The sequence below is a fragment of the Nicotiana tomentosiformis genome, chromosome 7 (genome assembly GCF_000390325.3).
Source record: "Nicotiana tomentosiformis chromosome 7, ASM39032v3, whole genome shotgun sequence".
NCBI lineage: Eukaryota > Viridiplantae > Streptophyta > Magnoliopsida > Solanales > Solanaceae > Nicotiana > Nicotiana tomentosiformis.
This window is the reverse complement of record NC_090818.1, coordinates 131117532-131138256: the sequence shown is the minus strand read 5'-3', so window position 1 is coordinate 131138256 and position 20725 is coordinate 131117532. Positions and strand designations below refer to the sequence as shown.

The 20725-nt window shown below is 36.0% G+C and overlaps 2 protein-coding genes across 7 annotated transcripts in view; one reads left to right on the top strand and one right to left on the bottom strand.

The window, feature by feature from the left end:
* Positions 1-2240: 2240 nt before the first annotated feature.
* LOC104112426 (nuclear intron maturase 4, mitochondrial) lies at positions 2241-6358 on the bottom strand. The gene is made up of 2 exons (XM_009622348.4): positions 5903-6358; positions 2241-5366 (listed from the first exon to the last, which is right to left on the bottom strand). The coding sequence occupies exons 1-2, from the start codon at positions 5979-5981 to the stop codon at positions 2923-2925; spliced, it is 2523 nt and encodes an 840-aa protein (XP_009620643.1). The 5' UTR covers positions 5982-6358; the 3' UTR covers positions 2241-2922.
* A 371-nt stretch (positions 6359-6729) lies between these two features.
* LOC104112429 (uncharacterized) overlaps positions 6730-20725 on the top strand; it is a 29261-nt gene continuing 15265 nt past the window's right edge. Inside the window, exons 1-10 of one of the 6 annotated variants that reach the window (XM_009622355.4) lie at positions 6730-6981; positions 8561-9050; positions 9578-9669; positions 16827-16991; positions 17129-17522; positions 18410-18528; positions 18621-18693; positions 18769-18989; positions 19069-19113; positions 20432-20486. In XM_009622355.4, the coding sequence (XP_009620650.1) occupies positions 6941-6981; positions 8561-9050; positions 9578-9669; positions 16827-16991; positions 17129-17522; positions 18410-18528; positions 18621-18693; positions 18769-18989; positions 19069-19113; positions 20432-20486 (1695 nt within the window). In that variant the 5' untranslated portion in view covers positions 6730-6940. The remainder of the gene's footprint in view (positions 6982-8560; positions 9051-9577; positions 9670-16826; positions 16992-17128; positions 17523-18409; positions 18529-18620; positions 18694-18768; positions 18990-19068; positions 19114-20431; positions 20487-20725) is intronic. The other 5 variants (XM_070179775.1, XR_011409281.1, XM_009622353.4 and 2 more) reach the window with 5 other exon arrangements.

The following is a 20725-nucleotide window of genomic DNA, read 5'->3' as shown; positions in this document are numbered from 1 at the left end:
AAGATATTTGTAGAGCCCATTCCTTATTGGTTTCTAAACTGGTGGTCATACCACGGTCCGACAGTCAAGATATTACCTGATCCATTTCTTATGTTATACAAAGAATGGGCAAAAGTTTCACCAGTTCTAAACGAGTTATACCACACAGATCATATCTGTTACTTAGAAAAGATTGACCAGATATATTTCTTTTTAGAATTCTCTATTCCTTGGATTCATAAATGGACTCTAGAGGTAGGATTCACTGAGGAACAGATTCCTTGTTTATACAAGACCTTTTATAATAATTTGTGGGATAAACTGATGAAAAAAGATCTCAAAACAAAGACGTTATACGGTCATGAACTTTTGGATTCCATTAAAACAAAAATCCAAAAATATTCCAGCAACCCTCAGAAAGAGAAAATTGATGATAGCTCAGTTCAGCACATTGCCAGAAAGATCTCCTTTCAAGAAGGGGATAAAGAAGAAATGATTAATGACTATTTGGAAGAAGTAAAAAGAAATTTGCTTCGTTCCATCAATCAACATGAGAAATTAGACACTTCAATGCAAAGTGAGACCAGCAACGATGATATCGCAGATGACTCTTAACCTATTGAATCAGAGAAGATATTATCTGATGAAGCCTTACAAGATGCGGAAGAATTCCTCAGCAAAATGAAAGAGTTAGAAAAACGACCAGCACAGTGAAGCCGCCGGACCCCACAACACAGTGAAGCTGCCGGACCCCACTCAAACAGTAGATATACTGTTTCAACAGTAGAAATACTATTTTGTACAGTAGAAACACTGTATAAGGACCCAGTATGTGGGACCCTTTTTACTGTTTAAAGATTCTTTTTCTTTTTCTATCTATACGTTCATCCTTTCAGAGAGGAAGAAAGAAGCCAAAACCCTCTCTCTCTTAAATCTCCCTCTCTCTCTCTCTCTCTCTCTCTCTCTCTCTCTCAATTGTAAGTACTATTCTGTAATCGAAGTTCAAGTAAATAAAATCTCAAGTTCTTCGTATTCAGGCCTTGTATCCCGGCCTCATAAGGTATTTTTTTCTTACTTATAGTATTTCTTCTAGTCTCTCCTCTATGGCCGTGACTATGTCTGGCTAAGAGACTTCATATCTATGTTGAATATCTAACTTCTCTCCTATATAAACCATGAAAGATGTGGCCTCTATCAAAATATAAAGGAGTTTTATATATAGTATTTTGACTTGATTTCGAGATGGTGGTATAGTCTATTCTAGCACTACTCTCATTGGCTTTGCCTTAGTGGCTTCGTCTAGCCAGCCGTGAACCTTAGCCCGTTAAATGAGTTGAAAAGGGCGCCTTCTTTCACGGTTAGAACTGCTAGACACATGGGCTCAATGAAAGTATGTATTAGAATAAGACAGACCCCTTGCTTGAGTAAAAGGTTAGACCTTCCATACAGTCATTAAACTATATAAAAAATTCTTGTATATTTCGATTCTTATATCCTTACTGATTGTGCAGATTACCGTCAGTCTTTAAACTTAAAGATACTGAATTAGTTAGATTGGGTACACTCGATCATGTTAAAATTAGAGATCTTTAACTGGTGAAAACCTCGGTGGACATATAAGGGTCAGCAGATGTGTGAAATAATTCCAGTTCCCGATAAATCGGTGATATCTGTTTTTAGCTAGATTGGGAAGGCCGTACGGATTATCGCCAACCTACACTCGATTAAAAGAAGCTACTGATGATAAACTTCGTGAAAAAATTATAAATTTGGCTGCAAGTACTAGTTCAAGTTCTTCAAAACCTTTTGAAAACTCAAAAAAGAAATTTGAATATTCTGCTCCTTATTCTTTATTAGAGGTTAATAACGTCTTTTAAATAAAAGTACAACTCCAGCAAGAAATTTCTTAACCCCCAAACAAATATTGTTCAGGATAGTGATAATATTTCTGATAAGGATATTCCTTCTGCGTCCGAAATGGATTTCAACCCCAATGATGTTTAATGATCCACACCAAATAGATTTTAGTCCAGGGTCACAAGCAAGAATTTATATTCAAAAAGAATTTTTTTGTAATAAATGGAACCGGTTTAAAACTTGATTTTTTGATACTTATAATAAAGATGATTTAAATAATATTTCGCAAGAGTTTTATGAAACTTATGCTTTACATAATCAAATTATATATTTTGTTCCTTGATTTATAATCACTTATTTACCGCTATATATAAAGGTTTTAGAAAGATGATTTAATAATAATAAAAGTTTTCCCAAATTCCTCCACATCAGAGCATAAGGTTAGTTTTGTATCACACATTTCAAAACAAAAGTTGCAGAAAGATCTTTGTTTGATTTATATGTAATGAATTGGAAATTATCCAAAAAAGGAACCAAAACCAATCAAGAAAATTTTACCTAGCAGTAATACCGTTTTTAAACGAATTCTAATTACCTAAGCTGAAACAAATTGTAATTGAAAGTCTCAAGTTTTTTTTTTGCCAAATATACATTCCTCACAATTTTCCAGAATATCCAGGTCAGTGAAAGTTCCAGGAAATACAGATCTGAAAAGTGAAACACACGAAAATAATATAACTACCTAAACTGAGCAGGAAAATAAACTTAACTCGGCTTTCAGGGAGTGGATACAATAAAATTTACCTTAACATGAGTTTCTTTGAACTATCTCATTTTTTCAGCATCAGACCAACATCATACGACTTTCACGAACAGCTACGCTAACAAAATTTGAGCTTTTAGCATGATTTGCCACAGCGAATTTGAGTATCATAATTTGGACATTTCCGAAGTCAAATGATGGATTACTTCAATCACAGATAGACAATAAAACCAGTGTCTCAAAATTACATGGTTTCCCATCTCTCTGTCTTCTCCAATCCATCTACGCAGAAGATTTACCACTTTGCAGCAGGAGAGGTTCTTTCATCTCCAAGCACCGAAATTAATAGATTGAAGTGAAATGTGTCCGAGAAGAAGATCCTTTAGATGATGTTTACACAACCCAAGTCGCCTTCTATGTAAACTGGGATGGATACAACTAGAAAATCCAGTCTTCCAACCAGGGAACCTTTGTCTTTCCATCACGTGAAGAGTGTATACACGAGGAGCTGCAGCCATGCATCCTATAACGAAGCAATTGCAAGGACGTGTGTGACTCACCATTCTTGCCAAAGAGAATAAACATAGTCCACTGTATGCTATTCCATACATTAAGGCATCATCATCAAAAGCTTCAGAATTTGTTGCTTCATTGGTTATCTCAAGCTCAATATCTTCAGTTGCAGGAATTCTGCTTAATTCAAAATCAAATTTCTTCTCTATCTCAGTCTCATGTATTCTATACTTTATTGCCAGAGTTCTGATGCAGGACATCCTTAGTTGATTACAAATAGTGAGCTTTACCTCATTAAAGTTGTCACACTCAGCATACCATCTCAGCCACCGGCATATTAAACCTGAATACCAGTCAATGATTTCATTGTCATCCCAAAAAACTAGCAGATGACATGGCCGAGGATATCCTTCAGAATTTGTCAACCCATATCGAAAAAGTCGCTTCCTTATGATGCTGATTGGAGCTATGATCTGCGTCACTAATGTTGAAGAGTTGGAGTTTGGCAACAGTTCAAGAGTAGAAGCTGTTTCAGAAGATATATATTCCTGAACACGCTTCTGAAACTCATAGTACGAATCTCTTAAATCTTGAGGGAGAGCTGGTTCGACAATATGCTTAGATAATATAATATCCTCATTCCTGTCGCATTTAACATTTTTATTTTGCATCCAAACTTTTAGTAAGACTTTGTACCAATGATCAGTTTCCATCCCATCTTTTCTAAAACACGAGATTTGGCTCAAAAGGGAGCTACCATCAGAGAGATGCTTAATCTCCGATTCTTTTACTTTCTTCAGACCATGAGCCAGCCATTTCTTGCCAATTCTTGCTGTCCCGATATTCCACGAGTGCTCTTTCTGCAAAGAAAATAATGTTACCTTTTCCTTCAATTTGTGAACAGCCTTTACAGCCGGACTCTCTTTCAGGCTTCTTTTAACCACACTTCCCAAAAAGCGAATGCCAGTAGGCCCATCACATGGAAAAACATCTATTTCATTTTCAAATTCTAAATGAAGAGAATTCTTAAAGTAATTTTCAGTTTCAGACTTAATGGCAACAGCCACCTCTTTGGGACCAGAGATGGCAATAAGAATCTCATCCATGAAGCGGCAACAATGCACCCTAATTCCAGAGTTGCCCATACCATTGCATTCTTGAGAACCATTACCAGATATCTGTCTCCTAAACCAACTGCGTAGCATGGAGTTGGCCAGACCTTCCTCAGCGCTTGATCCTTTATCAATAGCTTCATATCTCATTGACAACCTGTACATTTCATGGTCAAAGAGGTCAAGATATATGTTCATTAAAATTGGAGACAACACTCCTTCTTGCGGGAGACCATGTCCTTTTGGAAAACCACCAAATTCTAAGTTCAATACCCCACAGTCAAACATACTACACAGTAATGCATATAGGAAAGGATCATCTATCTTATCTTCCATGACTGAAAAGAGCTTACCTAGGATACGATCGTCAAGCTTTTTGCAAACTGGCAGGGTGAACCACCACTTGGGATTAATTATCTCTTTGCGAATGTATTTAAGAGCAGATAAATGGCTCCTTCCACTACGGCAACCATGTGATATCTTCGAAAAATGAGGTCGGTAGACAACTTCTAATACAATTCTGATTGCTTCCTCAACAACTTTGAGTTTTACATTTGGAAAAACAAGGACTTCTTTCTTTGAGCCCCTTGTTGAGATTGAATATGTGTTAGCACTCACATCAAAATTCCCACAAGAAAGCTCTTCAGCCATGGCTTCAAAAGGCAAATTCTCAATATCTGATGCTAGATCAACATTGGAACTCAACCGCATACTATCAAAAGCATCACAAAGTGTTTTTGGATTGGCAATCACTTTCTTTATGAGGTTCTGAAACTTCCCATTTACATACTGTTCCTTAACTCTCTTTTTTATGCGTAGTTCAAGTAATCTTTTATGTTCCACCCGATTCACGGGTTTACTTTCATCAAGATTATAAGACTCTTCCACCAAGCTGGCTAAGTTCTGTGCCAACGACACTCCATGTTTCTTCTCCTCAAGATCAATTGACTTCTCAACCATAGGCACCAAGTTCTTAGATACTTTGGGATTATTCTTCTTCTCCATGTTAAAACATTCTTGAACCAAACCGGCTAGGTCCTGAGCTAGTTTTACTTTGCCAATCTTCTCATAGCGACTGTGACAGCCAACTTGATTAACAGTAGTATAAAGTGAATCACCAAGAGATCTTACAACAGGCCTCTCTGTCACGTTTAACCAAGTATTAAAAACAAATGAATTTTCCTTACAATTCCAGCACCGAGGCAACATAAATGTGCTTCAATTCTATAAATTAAAAAAAATTCATAAAAGAAAGGAACTACTTCAGACATATAGGTGTGTCTGGTATAGCGGTAAGAAAATGTTTTTCATGAAAAAATTATTTACCATTGTTTGGTAATTCAGCCAAAAGGGAAAAAATGATTTCCTTCAGCAACGGGCAAAGTCATTTCCTTTCCAAATATCCAACTTTTATCCATATTACTTGTTTCAACAAACACCTAGACACTGATTTCAATCTTTAGCCCCCAAAAGAATGTCACCAAAATACTTATCATATACCTATGCCCCAAATCCTCCATCTTGTATGATTACCATATATCACCTACTTTATACATTAAACCCAACCAGAAACTAGAAAATAAGACATTTTCCAGAAAACATTTTACTTAATACTGAAAAAACTTGCAGTAAAAATTTGAATAAGAAATCAAATAAATTGGAAAAAAGCATTTATTACCAATAACAGCAGCAGTAGAGGAAGAATTGGGGGCGAGAAAGTGCAGTCTTCTGAAAAGTGAAGTACATTTATGCACCATATTATGATCATTACCAGCCAACAAATTGCTTTTCAGTTTGCTATCCTTCTCATTTCCATTAAACAAATTGCTGTTCAAAGGAACGAAAGATGCTAATTTTAGATTAATTGTGAGACCTAAAGCCCTTCAGAGGAAGCTAAGAAGATGCAGTGCGCAGTAAGAGTGAAAAACCAAGAAGAAAGAGGAAGGGAAACCTTTTTTTTTTATGACGTAAGACAAAGAATAAAGAATTACTGGATTGACTTTTTATTGCACTAGCAATTTATATTATTTGTATTTTGATATTCACTATAAAAAGGGGAAAATAGGCCACAAATTACCCCTAAATTATTTGAAATGTAATAATTTTATTCTAACAATTGATCCATTCGAATATAAACATAGTTAAAACAACAGAAAATGCTCAAAAATATTCATAAACTATTGGAAGCGGGATTTTGTTACTTATCTAGGTTACCATAAGATAACTTAACGATTGTTTCAATAACTCAAAAGAAATCTCTATTTTAAGAAAAAAAGTAAAAATAACTAACTATGTGAGATGAGATAATTATATCAATAATTATTTTTGGTCCAAATATGCCTTTGCAATAGTGAGCACGAGATTTTTGAGTCACTTAGACTAGTGACGATAGCACTCCTAGAAAAATAGATGGAGGGCAAAATTATCAATTTTCAATAATTCAGGCAAATTTGACCTTTTTTCTAAATAATGAATGTTTAGAGTATGAGTAATTGACTATTTTAATTTTTCAAAAATATTTTGAAGAATCGAGGCATACTGAGTTATGTGATCAAGCGTCTCCCCACGTCTACGGATAAACCACGTCAGTTCCCCTGCTAGTTCATAAACTGCACCACCATTTTGATTTCCCACAATTTCTTCCTCTTTTCCTGCAAAACACTCAAACTTGAATTTTCTCACTAATTTTTTTTCTCTTATTCTTCGTTCGACGCTGATGTCGTTGAAGCTCCAGCATCAGTATCCTCCTTGCTCTAGGTAATTTATGCTGTTTGTATCTGCCTCAGTTTTCTATAGCTGTTTATTATTATTATTATTATTATTATTATTATTATTATTATTATTATTATTATTATTATTATTATTATTATTATCATATCTTAATAACTGAAATACTCGCTGAATCGCATAATTCATGACCGTTTTTTTCTGGTAAAAGAGTAATGAGAATTTAGTTGAATTTATAGCTGAAACATGGTATTAATGGCTATTGTAGTGCTTAAACAAATGGAAAAGCTGGAATTGTAAATCAATTTGTAGGATTTTTTTATGCTAAACCTAAATTGTTATGAAGATTGTGACTACGAAGTGCTCCGTTCAGCCATAAATTCTGCCAGGAATTATGAACCAAAATTCATCAATTTTACTTCCTGTCTTGCTGTACAGTTGGATGTGCAGGGGCGGATGCAGCTTTGTAGTTCACCTGAACCCAATACTAAGTATAAATTTTTGTGTAAAAATTCATTAAAATTGTAATAAATAGAATATATGAACCCATAACTTTAAAAATAAAATGTTAAGAACCTTAAAGCCTGAACCCATAGAGTTTTAATCCTGAATCGCTTCTGGTTGGATGGTGATGAAAACTTACTATTTGTGATGGTGATGCTGTGCTGGAGAAGTGTTTTGAGTCACCTGATATGATAGGGGCTAATTTTTAAGGGCCTTTGTGTGTGAATAGTATGGAAGTGTTTCGTTGTAAAGCAGGCATTTAAGATTGAAAACACTTCCTCTTTCATTTAGTTATAGGAATACTTGGATCTGTTGCTCACTCCAATTATGAGCTAATAACGAGCTTAGGAATAAGCAAAGGTGATTCATAACAGTCTACTAATAAGCACCACATTTCGAATATTAGTGCTTTGGTTCAATGGCAAAGGTAGTACAACGGTGAATATGTGCTTTGCACATGTCACGGGCTTGAATCCTGATCGGTGAACCAAGTTTGTTATTTAAGTGGAGTAGAATAGAGGGCATGATGCATTATCTACCGAGTTTCGAAGTTGGAAACTATGGATTTCTCGGTTATCAAGAAAAAAGAAAGAAAAGAAAGTCAACCAGTAAGCACCACACCATGACATGGATTGTTCTTCACTTCATCCCCAAAACCTTCACATCTGCTATTCCTAATTTGGATCGTGGCTAGTATTTACTAGCTACTTCTGGCACTTCCCTGTATTAATGTTTCTGGAAATAGTAATGTTGAAATAGTGACATCTTGAATGACAGGATTAATGTTGAAGTTTCAGCCATTTATCCAGAATGACATCTTGACTTGTAATGTCCTGACATTGACAAAGAGATCTGATGATTAATACATTGATCTGAAAAGTGAAGATTCATACACTGATCTGAAAGACTGTGTCGTAAATAGATACAGAGGATTACTGATCACTGATTTAGTACATGTTTAGCAGAGAAAGTCCTTGTCTAGTTAATCATTCTTATACTACTTAAATATGAGTTTCCACAATATCTTAGATCCATTGGATCTTTCAATATTAATTTCTTCTTAAAGTTACATTAACTTTTGGCTGATTGTGCTCTTTTATTTCAGTTCTTTTAGTTCATGGCCTTCAGTTAAAGCAGTGAGAAACTATTATTTCAACAGGAAAGTAGTAGGATTGGATCACCTGATATACAATCAATGCAATACAAGGAGAAGATGCCAAACAAAACTTTATTTGTTACAGGGTGGAAATTGTGATCTTAACCGCACATCACCCGATTCTAGGAAACATAGGATTACTCCTCGAACATCAAGAATACTACACCTATTGCCTTTTGCTTCTGCTGAGGATGGGGTGTCAGTTAATGGCAGTCCCGGACCATCTACTAGCAGTGATATGGAGGAAAGGAGACTAAAACTAGATCTATCTATGCAAGGTGAAGAGATCGGTTCTGGACTTGTCCAGTCACTGCATGATGCTGCTAGAGTAATAGAGTTGGGAATTAGACAACAAGGCTCATTATCCAGGGTATCGTGGTTTTCAACTGCCTGGTTGGGCGGTGATAGAACTGCGTGGATCAAGGTGTTATCTTATCAGGTTGGTAACTTTATACTCTTCATTTTTCTACTGCTTGCTCATTTTTTTAGTGTTTAGATGCATAGGGCGCTGTGCAACCAGTACTTGAGGCATTAATATAAATGCACAAGAAGTAAATACTCTCATGTCATTCTTTAGGTTTCGTATGTGTGAAAAATTAAGTAATGATAGTTGTAGATCTATGCAAGTTTGGGTATGCATTTCTAGCTTGCTAAGAATGTTAGAAAAAAGAATTGGCGGTGAATAGTATGCTTGTCGTTTTTAAACCTGTTCTCTTTTTTCTTTTCTTTTTTGAAAGTAAAGAAAGACTCCATTCTACTAACATCTCAATTTGTTCTTTCCCCCTTACAATCTTTTAATAGTGAAGATTCTAATAGACACTTTAAAAATACTTTCCATGGAATTTTGGTTTCTGCGCTGTCGAAAGTTTATAATTCTGTTCATTATCAGTAGTTTTATGTTGAGATTTCATTTTTGTACTGTATGATGTTATTTTCCAATGTGGTTTCATTGTATCCTTTTTTCAGGCATCTGTATATTCTCTACTGCAAGCAGCAAATGAGATTTCATCTCGAGGAGATGAAAGAGATAATGATATCAACATTTTCACGCAGAGAAGGTAATTCATTGTACTTTAATGGAATAGGTAAAAACTCTGTACCAAGAGTGAGAAGCATAACCTTCTGCTGTCGCATCTTACTAGTGATATATGGTTGATGATTTTGACTTCATATAGGTTATAGGATGTATTTGGTGCATTGGAAAATAGTTTTCTGATTTTTCTGCATTTGGTCACTTTAAATTGTGAAAAATATCTTTTCAAGTTAGGTATTTTCCAACAAAAGGAGGAAAATCACTTTGGTCATGTATGGACGGAAGTCTTTTTCCTTTACAAATATCTCAACTCTCACTTCATATCACTTGTTCCGATCACCATTTATGCATTGTTATCAGCCTTTAATTCTCAAATATATCAATAGAACACTGCCATCATACCCTATTTCTTGTACTATTATCATATGTCACTTCCTTTTATATCCAACTAAATATTAGAATGGTCCAGAATAATTTCCTAAGGTATAGCATTTTCTATGGATAACATTTTTGATGAAAAACATTTTCCTTCATAAAAGGCACCCCCATTTTCTTATTTGTTTGCAAGGTAGAAGTATTAATATGCATTGTTGGAACTCTAGACATTGCTAACAGATTTGATTTATAAGAAAGTTAGTATCTATCCTAAAAACATTGTCATACTTTCCCCTTTTAGTTTTCTGAAAATGTTGTTCATTTTCAGTAATTGGAACCCTTTACATGTCATTTTGGCCAATATTGTCCCTTATCTTTGAGGGTAGGTCTATTTTGGTCCCTCAAATATAGCCCCGAGCATATTTAGTCCCTTAAGTATGCTAAAGTGGAGCACCTTTAGTCTCACTGACACAATGTGTTAAAAAACTAACGATGTTACCCAACTCTGATTAATGAAGCAAATCTTCTGCTCTGAAGCAAAATGTTTCCTCTCTTTTTATTGGATAACGCAAATTATCACTTTAATTCCTCATTTTTAGATAATGTCTTCTAAAATTTTGACCTTGAAAATATCCCCTTTTGTGCTAGTTTTCAATGAGAAAATGACACCGTATAGCCGCTGTAAAAATAATAGCCAAAACAATGTATAAAATTTGTATATTTTTTTGTATATATATATATATTTATATTTTGTATGTTAATATACAAAAATTATACAAATTTTATATACTTTTTCCGCTACCAGATGTAAATAGTTTCTGGCACGGGCTAAAAATGATAATACAACCTAGTTATTCGTTTGCTTCAATAATATGCCTAGAAGTGATCCTGGCAGCTCTATTTTTTTTCAAATTCTAACTTTTCTTTTTGGAATAATCAACCGAAATTTTTAAATGTATATATATACAAAAAAATGTATAAATTTTATATATTTTTTCGGCTATTATTTTTACAACGACTATACAGTGTCATTTTCTTTTTGAAAACTGGCACAGAAAGGGATATTTTCAAGGTCAAAATTTTAGAAGATATTATCTAAAAATGAGGAATTAAAGTGATAATTTGCGTTATCCAATAAAAGAAGAGGAAACATTTTGCTTCAGAGCAGAAGATTTGCTTCATGAATCAGAGTTGGGTAACACCGTTAGTTTTTGAACATATTGTGTCAGTGAGACTAAAGGTGCTCCACTTTAGCATATTTAAGGGACTAAATATGCTCAGGGCTATATTTAAGGGACCAAAATAGACCTACCCTCAAATATAAGGGACAATATTGGTCAAAAACTCGTATTTTGTACATGCTAATACTCTCTCCATTTGTTGGGAGCATGGGGTTTAAGAAAGAAATACTTTTTGCATATAAGCTAAATATGTGTAACATATCTAGAGTACCATTAAAATCTTGTGGTTTTCAACATGCCCTGTCATTCCTATAAGAGCATGTCATTAAGGATAAAATAGGAATGTTACAGTTAAAAAATTTTCAAATATAAAAAGAAGCCAAGCTTTTGGAACAGAGCAAAAAGATTAGATTATCATGTAAAATAGAACTGAGTAATTTACTACTTCAAAAGCTATTCTTTTTAGAATTTTAATTTTTAATAAAGCAACCCGTAGCTCTATTTTTTTTTTTTTTTTTTGTTGAAAAAGGTAACAATTATATTCTTCAGCACCCCAAAAACGGGGTTGGTATCTAATATTTACAAGTACAGCCCCTGAAAATCTTACAGAGAATCAAAAAGGCCTAGTAGTGATTCTACATCACCTATCAATTGTTCTTTACACCAAAAATGAAAAAGAGAAATACAAGAACTCTTGATTTTCTGTGTTGAACTGCTCTTGCCTTCAAAACATCTTGCATTCCTCTCCTTCCAAACTGTCCACCATATGCAAGCTGGAACAATCTTCCACCATTCCTTGTGACAGGTTCATCCCCTAATACTGTTCCAGCTGCATATCAGGCCAATGGTGTCTTTGGGCATTACCCAAACAATACCAGCTAGTGCTATAAAGAGCTGCCAAAGTTGTCTAGTAATAACACAATGTAAGAAAAGATGCTCATTGGTTTCATCTTCCTGTTGACATAGAAAGCATGTAGAGTTGGTCTGAATACCTCTTCTTTGGAGAATTTCTAGAGTGAGGCAGGCTTTTCTTACCAATAACCATGAAAAGCAAATAACTTTGAATGGTGCTTTGATCTTCCAAATCTTTTTCCAAGGCCAAGGATAGTTGGGGTGTCCTCTAGATGATAGATAGTTGTATGCTGCATTGACTGTAAATTTAGAGCCGCTGCCTCCTTTCCATGTAAGAGAATCCTTCGCCTCACTTAATCCTGCAAAACCTTCTAGCATTTTGAGAATCTCAGTAGCTCTAGTGACTTCCCAGTCGTTGAGAAGCCTTCTGAAAATTAGGTTCCAGCCCTGGGAGCTCCATGTTTCTTCTACTGTGGCATTAGGTGAAGTGGTGAGATTGAATAGATCAGGAAAAAGATCTTTCAATGCTCCATGACCAATCCAATCATCATGCCAGAATGATACCATCCTCCCATTATCCTAAACCCTGTGTTTGTTGTAAACTCATCCCATAGATTCCTGATGGCTTTCCAATTGCCAACTCCATAAGGAATTCTCACTGGTTTGGTGCTCCAGTGTCCTGATTGCTCATACCTGCAGTTGACAACTTGTCTCCATAAGGCTTGTTTCTCAGTGTTGAATCTCCACAACCGTTTCATTAAGAGGCTCTTGTTATGCACACTTAAGTTTCTAATGCCTAGACCGCCAACTCTCTTGCTAGAGATGAGAGTGTTCCAGTTAACAATATGGGAGCCTTTGGACTCCCTGTTGCCTTCCCAAATAAAGTTCCTTCTCAGCTGGTCAATTCTTCTCCTTACTTTGGCTGGGATAGGAAATAAGGACAAGATGTAGGTGGGTAGGGAGTCTAGGACACAACTCACTAAAATGATCCTTCTCCCTAAGGATAATTATTGTGCTTTCCACCTTGTAAGTCTCTTTTCACATTTATCAAGTACCCCTTCCCATATATCTGCAACTTTGTTCTTGGAACCCAAAGATAATCCCAAATACTTAGTTGGTAAATTTCCTACTTCACAACCCAAAATGCCAGCTAGAATTGGACTGTTTGGAACTGCATTAATAGGCACCAACATGCTCTTTCTCCAGTTAACATGAAAACCTGAGATACCTTCAAAGACTGTGAGAACCAACCTCAAATGCATTAGCTGGGCAGGTTCGGCATCACAAAGAACCAGAGCATCATCTGCATACAACAGATGCGAAATCTCCATGCTATTAATTATGTTCTGTACTTCAAATCCCTTCAAGCAACCACTGATAGTAGAGGCTCTCATCATGCTACTCAACCCTTCCATGGCTAAAATAAAGAGGAAAGGAGATAGAGGGTCTCCTTGCCTTAAACCCCTCATTGAAGAGAAGAAGCCTTTAGGAGATCCATTAATTAAGACAAAAAACTTCACTGTACTGATACAAAAAAAGATCTATTTAAGCCATTTATTCCCCAAACCCATAACTTTCAGAATATTGATCAGGTACCTCCAATTAACATGATCAAATGCCTTTTCGATATCTAGTTTGCATAGGATCCCTGGTTTCTTCTCCTTCTGTCTACTATCAACACATTCATTAGCTATGAGGGCAGCATCCATAATCTGTCTTCCCTTGAGAAAAGCCATTTGATGATGCTTGTTCACAATCTTGTCTACCACCTTCTTAAGTCTTTTTGCTAGAGTCTTGGAAATAATCTTGTAGATGCCCCCAATCAGACTGATTGGTCTGAAGTCTCTTAATTCCTTGGCTCCACTCTTCTTGGGTATAAGCGTCACGTAGGTGGCATTTAAACTCTTCTCAAAAATTCCCAGAGAGTGACATAGTTTGTAGGATGTCGACCTTCAGAAAATCCCAGCAGGCAATGAAAAACCCCATCGAAAAACCATCAGGACCTGACGCTTTGTCTATAGCACATAGCTTTAAACTATGGAGAACTTCTTGTTCCTCAAAAGGTCTCTCCAGCCAACTATGCTCCTCATCTGTAATTGTAGCAAAATTCTGAGAGAGTAAAATTAGGCCTCCGTGCTTCTGTCTCAGAGTATAGCTGTTTATAAAAGGAGATGATTTCTCCTTTAATTTCTACTGGATCAGTGACTTCAATCCCATTAATCTCCAACTTGTCTATGGTGTTGAATCTCCTATGTGCATTGGCCATCTTGTGAAAGAATTTTGTGTTCTTATCGCCCTGCTTTAACCATAGAATTCTAGATTTTTGCCTCCAAGAGGATTCTTTATATTTGGATATTTCCTGGAGTACTATACTATTTAAATCTGCTCATAAATTCCATGTGTGATCAGACTATGAGAATGAGGATACTTGAAGAAGCCTTGATTTTGTGACGGGGCAGAAGATGTAGTGAAGAATGATTTGAAGAGTATAATAAAACAGAATTTGGGTGGATCAATCTGATTTTTTTTTAATAAGACCAAAAAAAGAAGATTTTTTTGAAAGAATAAGTGGAGAAGGATAGAGGGGCTAGCCATTTATCTACCGAGTTTCGGACTAGTACAACCTAGATGGAAACTGAATTGAGAATGGCGTTCTAAATAGTCCTGAAAGAGTAGGCTAAGGCTAAAGAAGCATCATGGAGGGAAAAAATCAAGATGCCTTTAGCATATTGAGAAGACATGATCGTGCATTCATTTCCAGAAAATGGCAAATACAGAGCAAAGATATAGGCATATAGCATCGTTGATAGATCAATAGTGAATGGGAATGATTTGAGGATTTTGGCAAGATAAACTTATGAAGTTCTCAATTTAGTAACTTCTGGGTTTTCACAGCAGAACAGTGACTCGTTGCAGAAATCCTTTTCTCGGAGCTAAAGGTTGAAAGTATTATGAAAAACTGCTCCCAATAAAGCTTCCACGACTAGGTTAATTTATAGTGACCTTCTTCCAGAATGTTGAGCCACTGTAAGAAGACCTTCTGAGAGCTTTCAATGATTTTTATCAGAGGGGCACTTAACAAGGTGTAATGCTTCTTTTATTGCTTTAATTATAAAGGAAGATGCAGTGAATTTAAAAGATTTCAGACCTATAAAACCTTTTAGGTGTGTAGGTTGAAAGTTGTATTGGCGAGCTAATTTTTGATAGTCAAAACGCGTTTTTGCTTGACTACCTACCTCGCTGTGTCCCGCCTCCCCCCGAATGATTGGTGCGGCAGTTAGGCATCCTTAGACGAAAGAGTGGTCTTTCAGGACACTGATGTTGCTTCCTGTCTCGACTTAAACTCAGAAGGCCGTGACTGACACCTAGTGAGCACCTACCCACCAAGTGGACCTGCATTCGTGATAAGTAAGCATGTTCCATGCACAATCACAATTTACTAAGTAAATGTAGTTCATGTCATAGTAGTGGAACAGTACGAATAAATGATCAGCTTCAGCACGAGTCTTGCCAAACTCTTGAATAACTATGCTGTATTTACTAAACCATGTTGGGTAGACTGCTTCAAACAATAATCTGATCGACGTAACCAGCATAGAAGGCCAACATAGTATTTTTTTTTTGATTGGTATTTTGGCCAACTTAGTATTTCGATGACAATATCTTCTCTTTTCATATGTCGCTGGTGAATGCGAAGTGAGTAGTTTTTCATTAGATGTCTTGGACCAGGCGATAAATAAGATATACGAGGGAAATAATTGAGAATTTGTGACGTGTTAGACAAATATCTGACACCTATATCCTTTATACCTTGTCATATAGTACTATCGTTATATTTCTCAATGTGGTACATTTCTAGCAATTTCACTTCCGATCAACATGGAAGTCTAGTCTATTTCCGATCTATTAATTGTAGGATCTTGATTGCTATTTTGTCGACTTCCACTGATAACGTTGATGGTAGTCATTCCTGCTACTTAAGAACTCAGCTTTTCTCATATCAGTTGACTGGCATCGGCATCTATATCTACGTTGCGCCACACCCTTTTCCAATCTTGACAAATAAATCGTCCTACCGTAGGAGCGGGAATTCCAAATAACCTAATCTGGACATGTTTTAAGTTCCTTCTCCTCAGGATGACAACTGTCTGTTGGTAGCCAGAAGTTCACTAACAGTCTCTGATTTCCGGTGCCACTTCGTTCAGTCTCCGAGAAAGAGGGGATTCTCAGAGAAATTGCTTGTCATTTAGCTCGTACACCTGAATTCTATTTTTGTTTTTTATCTTTCCTGAGTTTGTCCTCATCTCCTTATACTATCCCTTGATCAAGTATTCAAGTTTCATCCTTTGCTATATAGGAGAAGAGAATATTCAGTGCTATGAGTTCTTGTTTTACTTGTTCATTATTTATTATCTAGTATTGACCCTAGGATAAGATGATTGTTGACACTTACCTCCCACAACTATATAAATGAATGCTATGTATTACTGAATTGGGGTTCTGGTATATGTCAGTGAGTGCATTAAGCTGAATTTAGCTACAGCACAATGCATAGTGCTTATATTAAGCTAGATAAAAATGTAGGATGTTCTCCCATTGCTTTTTGGTGTGGAACTGCAGGCTCTTTTAAATTTACTCCGTTCTTTATTTTTTTATTGTGTTGGTTCCTACTCTTCAATTTTTTGGTTTGGTTGATTTGAACGGCTTCATTTCCCTCTCTAGTGCCATTTGATTTGAAACATATTATTCTGATGTGATTTTTGCATCAATGAAGTTTATCGAGGCAATCTGCTCCGTTGGAGAGCGTGATTAGAGATAGTTTATTAGCCAAGCAACCTGAAGCTTATGATTGGTTTTGGTCTGAGCAAATTCCAGCAGTGGTTACCACCTTTGTGAATTATTTTGAGAAGGATCAGCGATTTGCTGCTGCTACTACAGTGTATGTACTGACTGAAAGAACCATGAATACATTGATATTCTGCGCATATATATATATATATATATATATATATATATATATATATATATATATATGCGTGTATTAATTGATGCTTAAATAGGTTCCTCTCTGTTCAGGACCAGAAAGCAAAAATCTTTGTCCCCGGGAAATGCAGGTGCTGTATCACTCCTTATGCTTGCACTCAGTTGCATTGCAGCGGTTATGAAACTTGGTGCTGCAAAACTGTCGTGTACACAATTTTCGTCTGTTATTCCAGACACACTTGGAAGATTGATGAACATGCTCGTCGAATTTATTCCTCTCCGACAGGCTTATCATTCCGTGAAGCCTATTGGTCTGCGTAGAGAATTTCTTGTCCATTTTGGTCCCAGAGCTGCAGCATGTAGAGTACAAAATGATTCAGGAACTGACGAGGTTATATTCTGGGTGAGTCTTGTCCAAAAGCAGCTTCAGCGAGCTATAGATCGAGAGAGAATATGGTCCAGACTCACCACAAGTGAGAGTATCGAGGTTAGAACAAAGCTCTTCTTCTTATGTGACACCTCGCTCGAATTTCTTTCAAAGAGGTGACTCATGGATATTTACCTAAGTTCATTTATAAGTTAGAACAAGCGAAATAGTAAGTTTCCATGCGCTACAAGTTGCTTTTTGTATAGATATACATTCCATCAATTTTAGACTTGGTAGAGAACTTCTATTGTTGTTGTTGTTATTATTTTTAATATTATTATTATTGTTGTTGTTGTTGTTGTTACTACTACTACTATATATATATATATATCTTTTTTGCTTGCACTTTTATTTTATTTCGATAATGATGAAGATATGAGTTGAGCTAAATGAAAGGAATGAGGATTCATATTGCCGACCCCAACTTGTTTGGGACTAAGGCGTTGTTGTTGTTGTTGTTGTCGTTGTTGTTGTTGTATACATTCCATTGATTTAGAAGTCTAATGTTACTCACTATAAGTTTTCTTTTGTAGTTAGTACTGTTAAAGAAGGATGTAAATTGATGCTAAAAAAATGGGTTTGGCACATTTTCAGTATGTCAATGTAATTCAATATGTTAGTGTGTCGTCCTTAAACACCACATGCACTGTGGTGCTTTCTGAAATGTCCTGAGAAAAGCTTACAGATGCAGAAACATTGTATGTTAACCTTGTCTCGGGGAGGTGGCCAAGTGGAGGATTAATCAATATATTGTAGAAGGTATTGAGGCTAATATAAGTCTCAGTTCAAGGATAAATTACCGTGGCATAATAATGCAGTAAAGCTGTATGAGATGTAATAATTTTGCTACACCTTTATGTGAGGTCTTTCCCTTACACATTTCCCACTTGAATATGTCATTTGAACATTGGAGTCGGGTTTTTATATTTATTGCTGATACATCATAGGTTCTGGAAAAAGATCTGGCTATATTTGGTTTCTTTATTGCTTTGGGAAGAAGCACACAGGCTTTTCTTTCTGAAAATGGATTTGGTACTCTTGACGAGCCCGTTGAAGAATTAATTAGGTAATTTATTTTTGTCCTCTTCGTTCATTGATCTTAGACTATACTGATATACGCTCCATTATATCCAACTTTTCCTTTTAAATTCTAAATAGGTATCTAATTGGGGGCAGCGTACTATATTATCCTCAACTTGCATCAATAAGCTCTTATCAACTGTACGTGGAGGTTAGCATTCTTATGAAGAAATTGTCATTAGGACACTTATGTGGCATATAAAGCTGAAATATCCTTACATGATAGGTTGTGTGTGAAGAGCTAGACTGGCTTCCTTTTTATCCAGGCATTACTGCTAATTCCATCCGCACTATTGGGCACAAAAGTAAACAAGAAGGTGCTCCAAATTTGGAAGCTATCTCACTAGTATTAGATGTGTGTTCTTACTGGACCCAGAGTTTCATCAAATACAGTAAATGGCTGGAGAACCCTTCTCATGTCAAGGCAGCAAGATTTCTTTCAACTGGGTAAGGAAGCTGGAAATATTCAATCAATTAAGTGAATATAAAGGAAATTAGTAACAATGTGTTAACATAAATGTTACAGGCATAACAAGCTTAAGAAGTGCAGGGAAGATCTTGGAATTGAGAAGTAAGTTAAAAATGAGCTAATGCTGACTTTCTTCCTCTCCCTCTCTTTTTTTCTCTCCCTTTTTGTGTTCTGACTGTTATTGTTTATATCTACCTATAAAGGCTTGTGCTTTTTCAATTTACAGATTTAGACTGATGACTGATCTATACTTGATCCTAGTCATTATTGAACTAATTATATCTCTCAGGAAACATACACAAACTTTGAATCATTGACATGTATTGTACTTGGTCCACCTCGTTGAAGATGTAAAATAATGAATAGGAGTGTTCCTCTCTAACAACTTAGGGGTTGTTTGGTTTGAAGACAAGTTATGCAGGGATTAGTTATACTGAGATTAGTTATGCTGAGATTAGTTATCCTGGTATTATTTCTTATTGACTATTTGGTATGTTGTATTAATCCTGGGATTGTTAGTTTTATTGCTTTATCCGGGATAACTTATTCTGGGATTACTATTCCACCCTCTGGCAGGTATAAGTTATCCCGGTACTATTTTTTATCCTGGGATAACTTATCCTAGGATTAGTAACCAAACAAGGGATAAGACGTGTTGAGTTATCCCACATTGGAGGGATATGAGGTCCTTGGTCTCCTTATATGGTCTTGGACAATCCTCACCTCATAAGCTAGCTTTTGGGGTTGAGTTAGGCCCAAGGTTCATTTATCATGGTATCAAAGCCAGGCCCATCCCAATTATTGTTATCTATGTTGGGCCCCCATTTATATTGTCCACGCTCCAGTTTGCATGCTTGGGCGTGAGGGTGGGGGGTGTTGAGTTATCCGGGATTTGAGGTCCTTGGTTTCCTTATATGGTGTTGGGCAATCCTCACCTCATAAGCTAGCTTTTGGGGTTGAGTTAGGCCCAAGGTCCATTTATCAAGACGGTACTAAATTTTTATCCCAGAATTATTTTTACTTACCATCATACCAAACGACCCCTTAATCTTTTAGATGAATCGGTATACACCTTTTAACTTGGTATCAGAGCATTCTAGGATTTGAACCCAGTCTCTTAGGTTAGTACCCAATTCATTGACCACTAAGCCACACTGTTGGGTACCATATGAGTGAATTATATTATTGTATTTATTTGAATCTATGTTTTATCCTAGTAAATTTCAAAATGTCCGGAGTAAGCCTGGCTTATTTAACGTCAATAGTTTTTCTTTGTTCATAGTTATTGTTTATTTTCTTGTTGTGATAGTCATTTCATTCTGATAATTAATGGCATTTTGGTCAAATGCTTTGGCAATACAAACTCAGTCACATGTGATATGGAAATCATGTTGATAACAATGCTAAAAAACATGGACAGGACTCGCACTGGAGCTTATTCACAGATCAAGAAAGAAACAGATTCCTTTGATAAGGTATTACCTCTTATAAATGAAGCATTTTCTGTTGCATTTATCCTCATGCGATGTGATAATATTTAAGAGTGCCTCTCTAATTCCTTGGACGTGGAGGTGGATAAAGAGTCTTCAAGTCTATTCCTTCAAAAGCTCTTTTATTTCTCTCCTCCGCAGAATCAACATGATGGCTAAGGGGCAACCTCCCATAACCTGCATATTCTCTTCCTTCGTCTGAAGGCCCAGCTATGTAGCGTATC

Bases quoted from the DNA above. Each gene is read 5' to 3' on its own strand.
- LOC104112426 (XM_009622348.4), bottom strand. From the start codon at position 5,981: ATGGTGCATAAATGTACTTCACTTTTCAGAAGACTGCACTTTCTCGCC. The intron at 5,367-5,902 runs GTAATAAATGCT...TAAACGTGACAG, and splicing joins CTCTACTGCTGCTGTTATTG to AGAGGCCTGTTGTAAGATCT.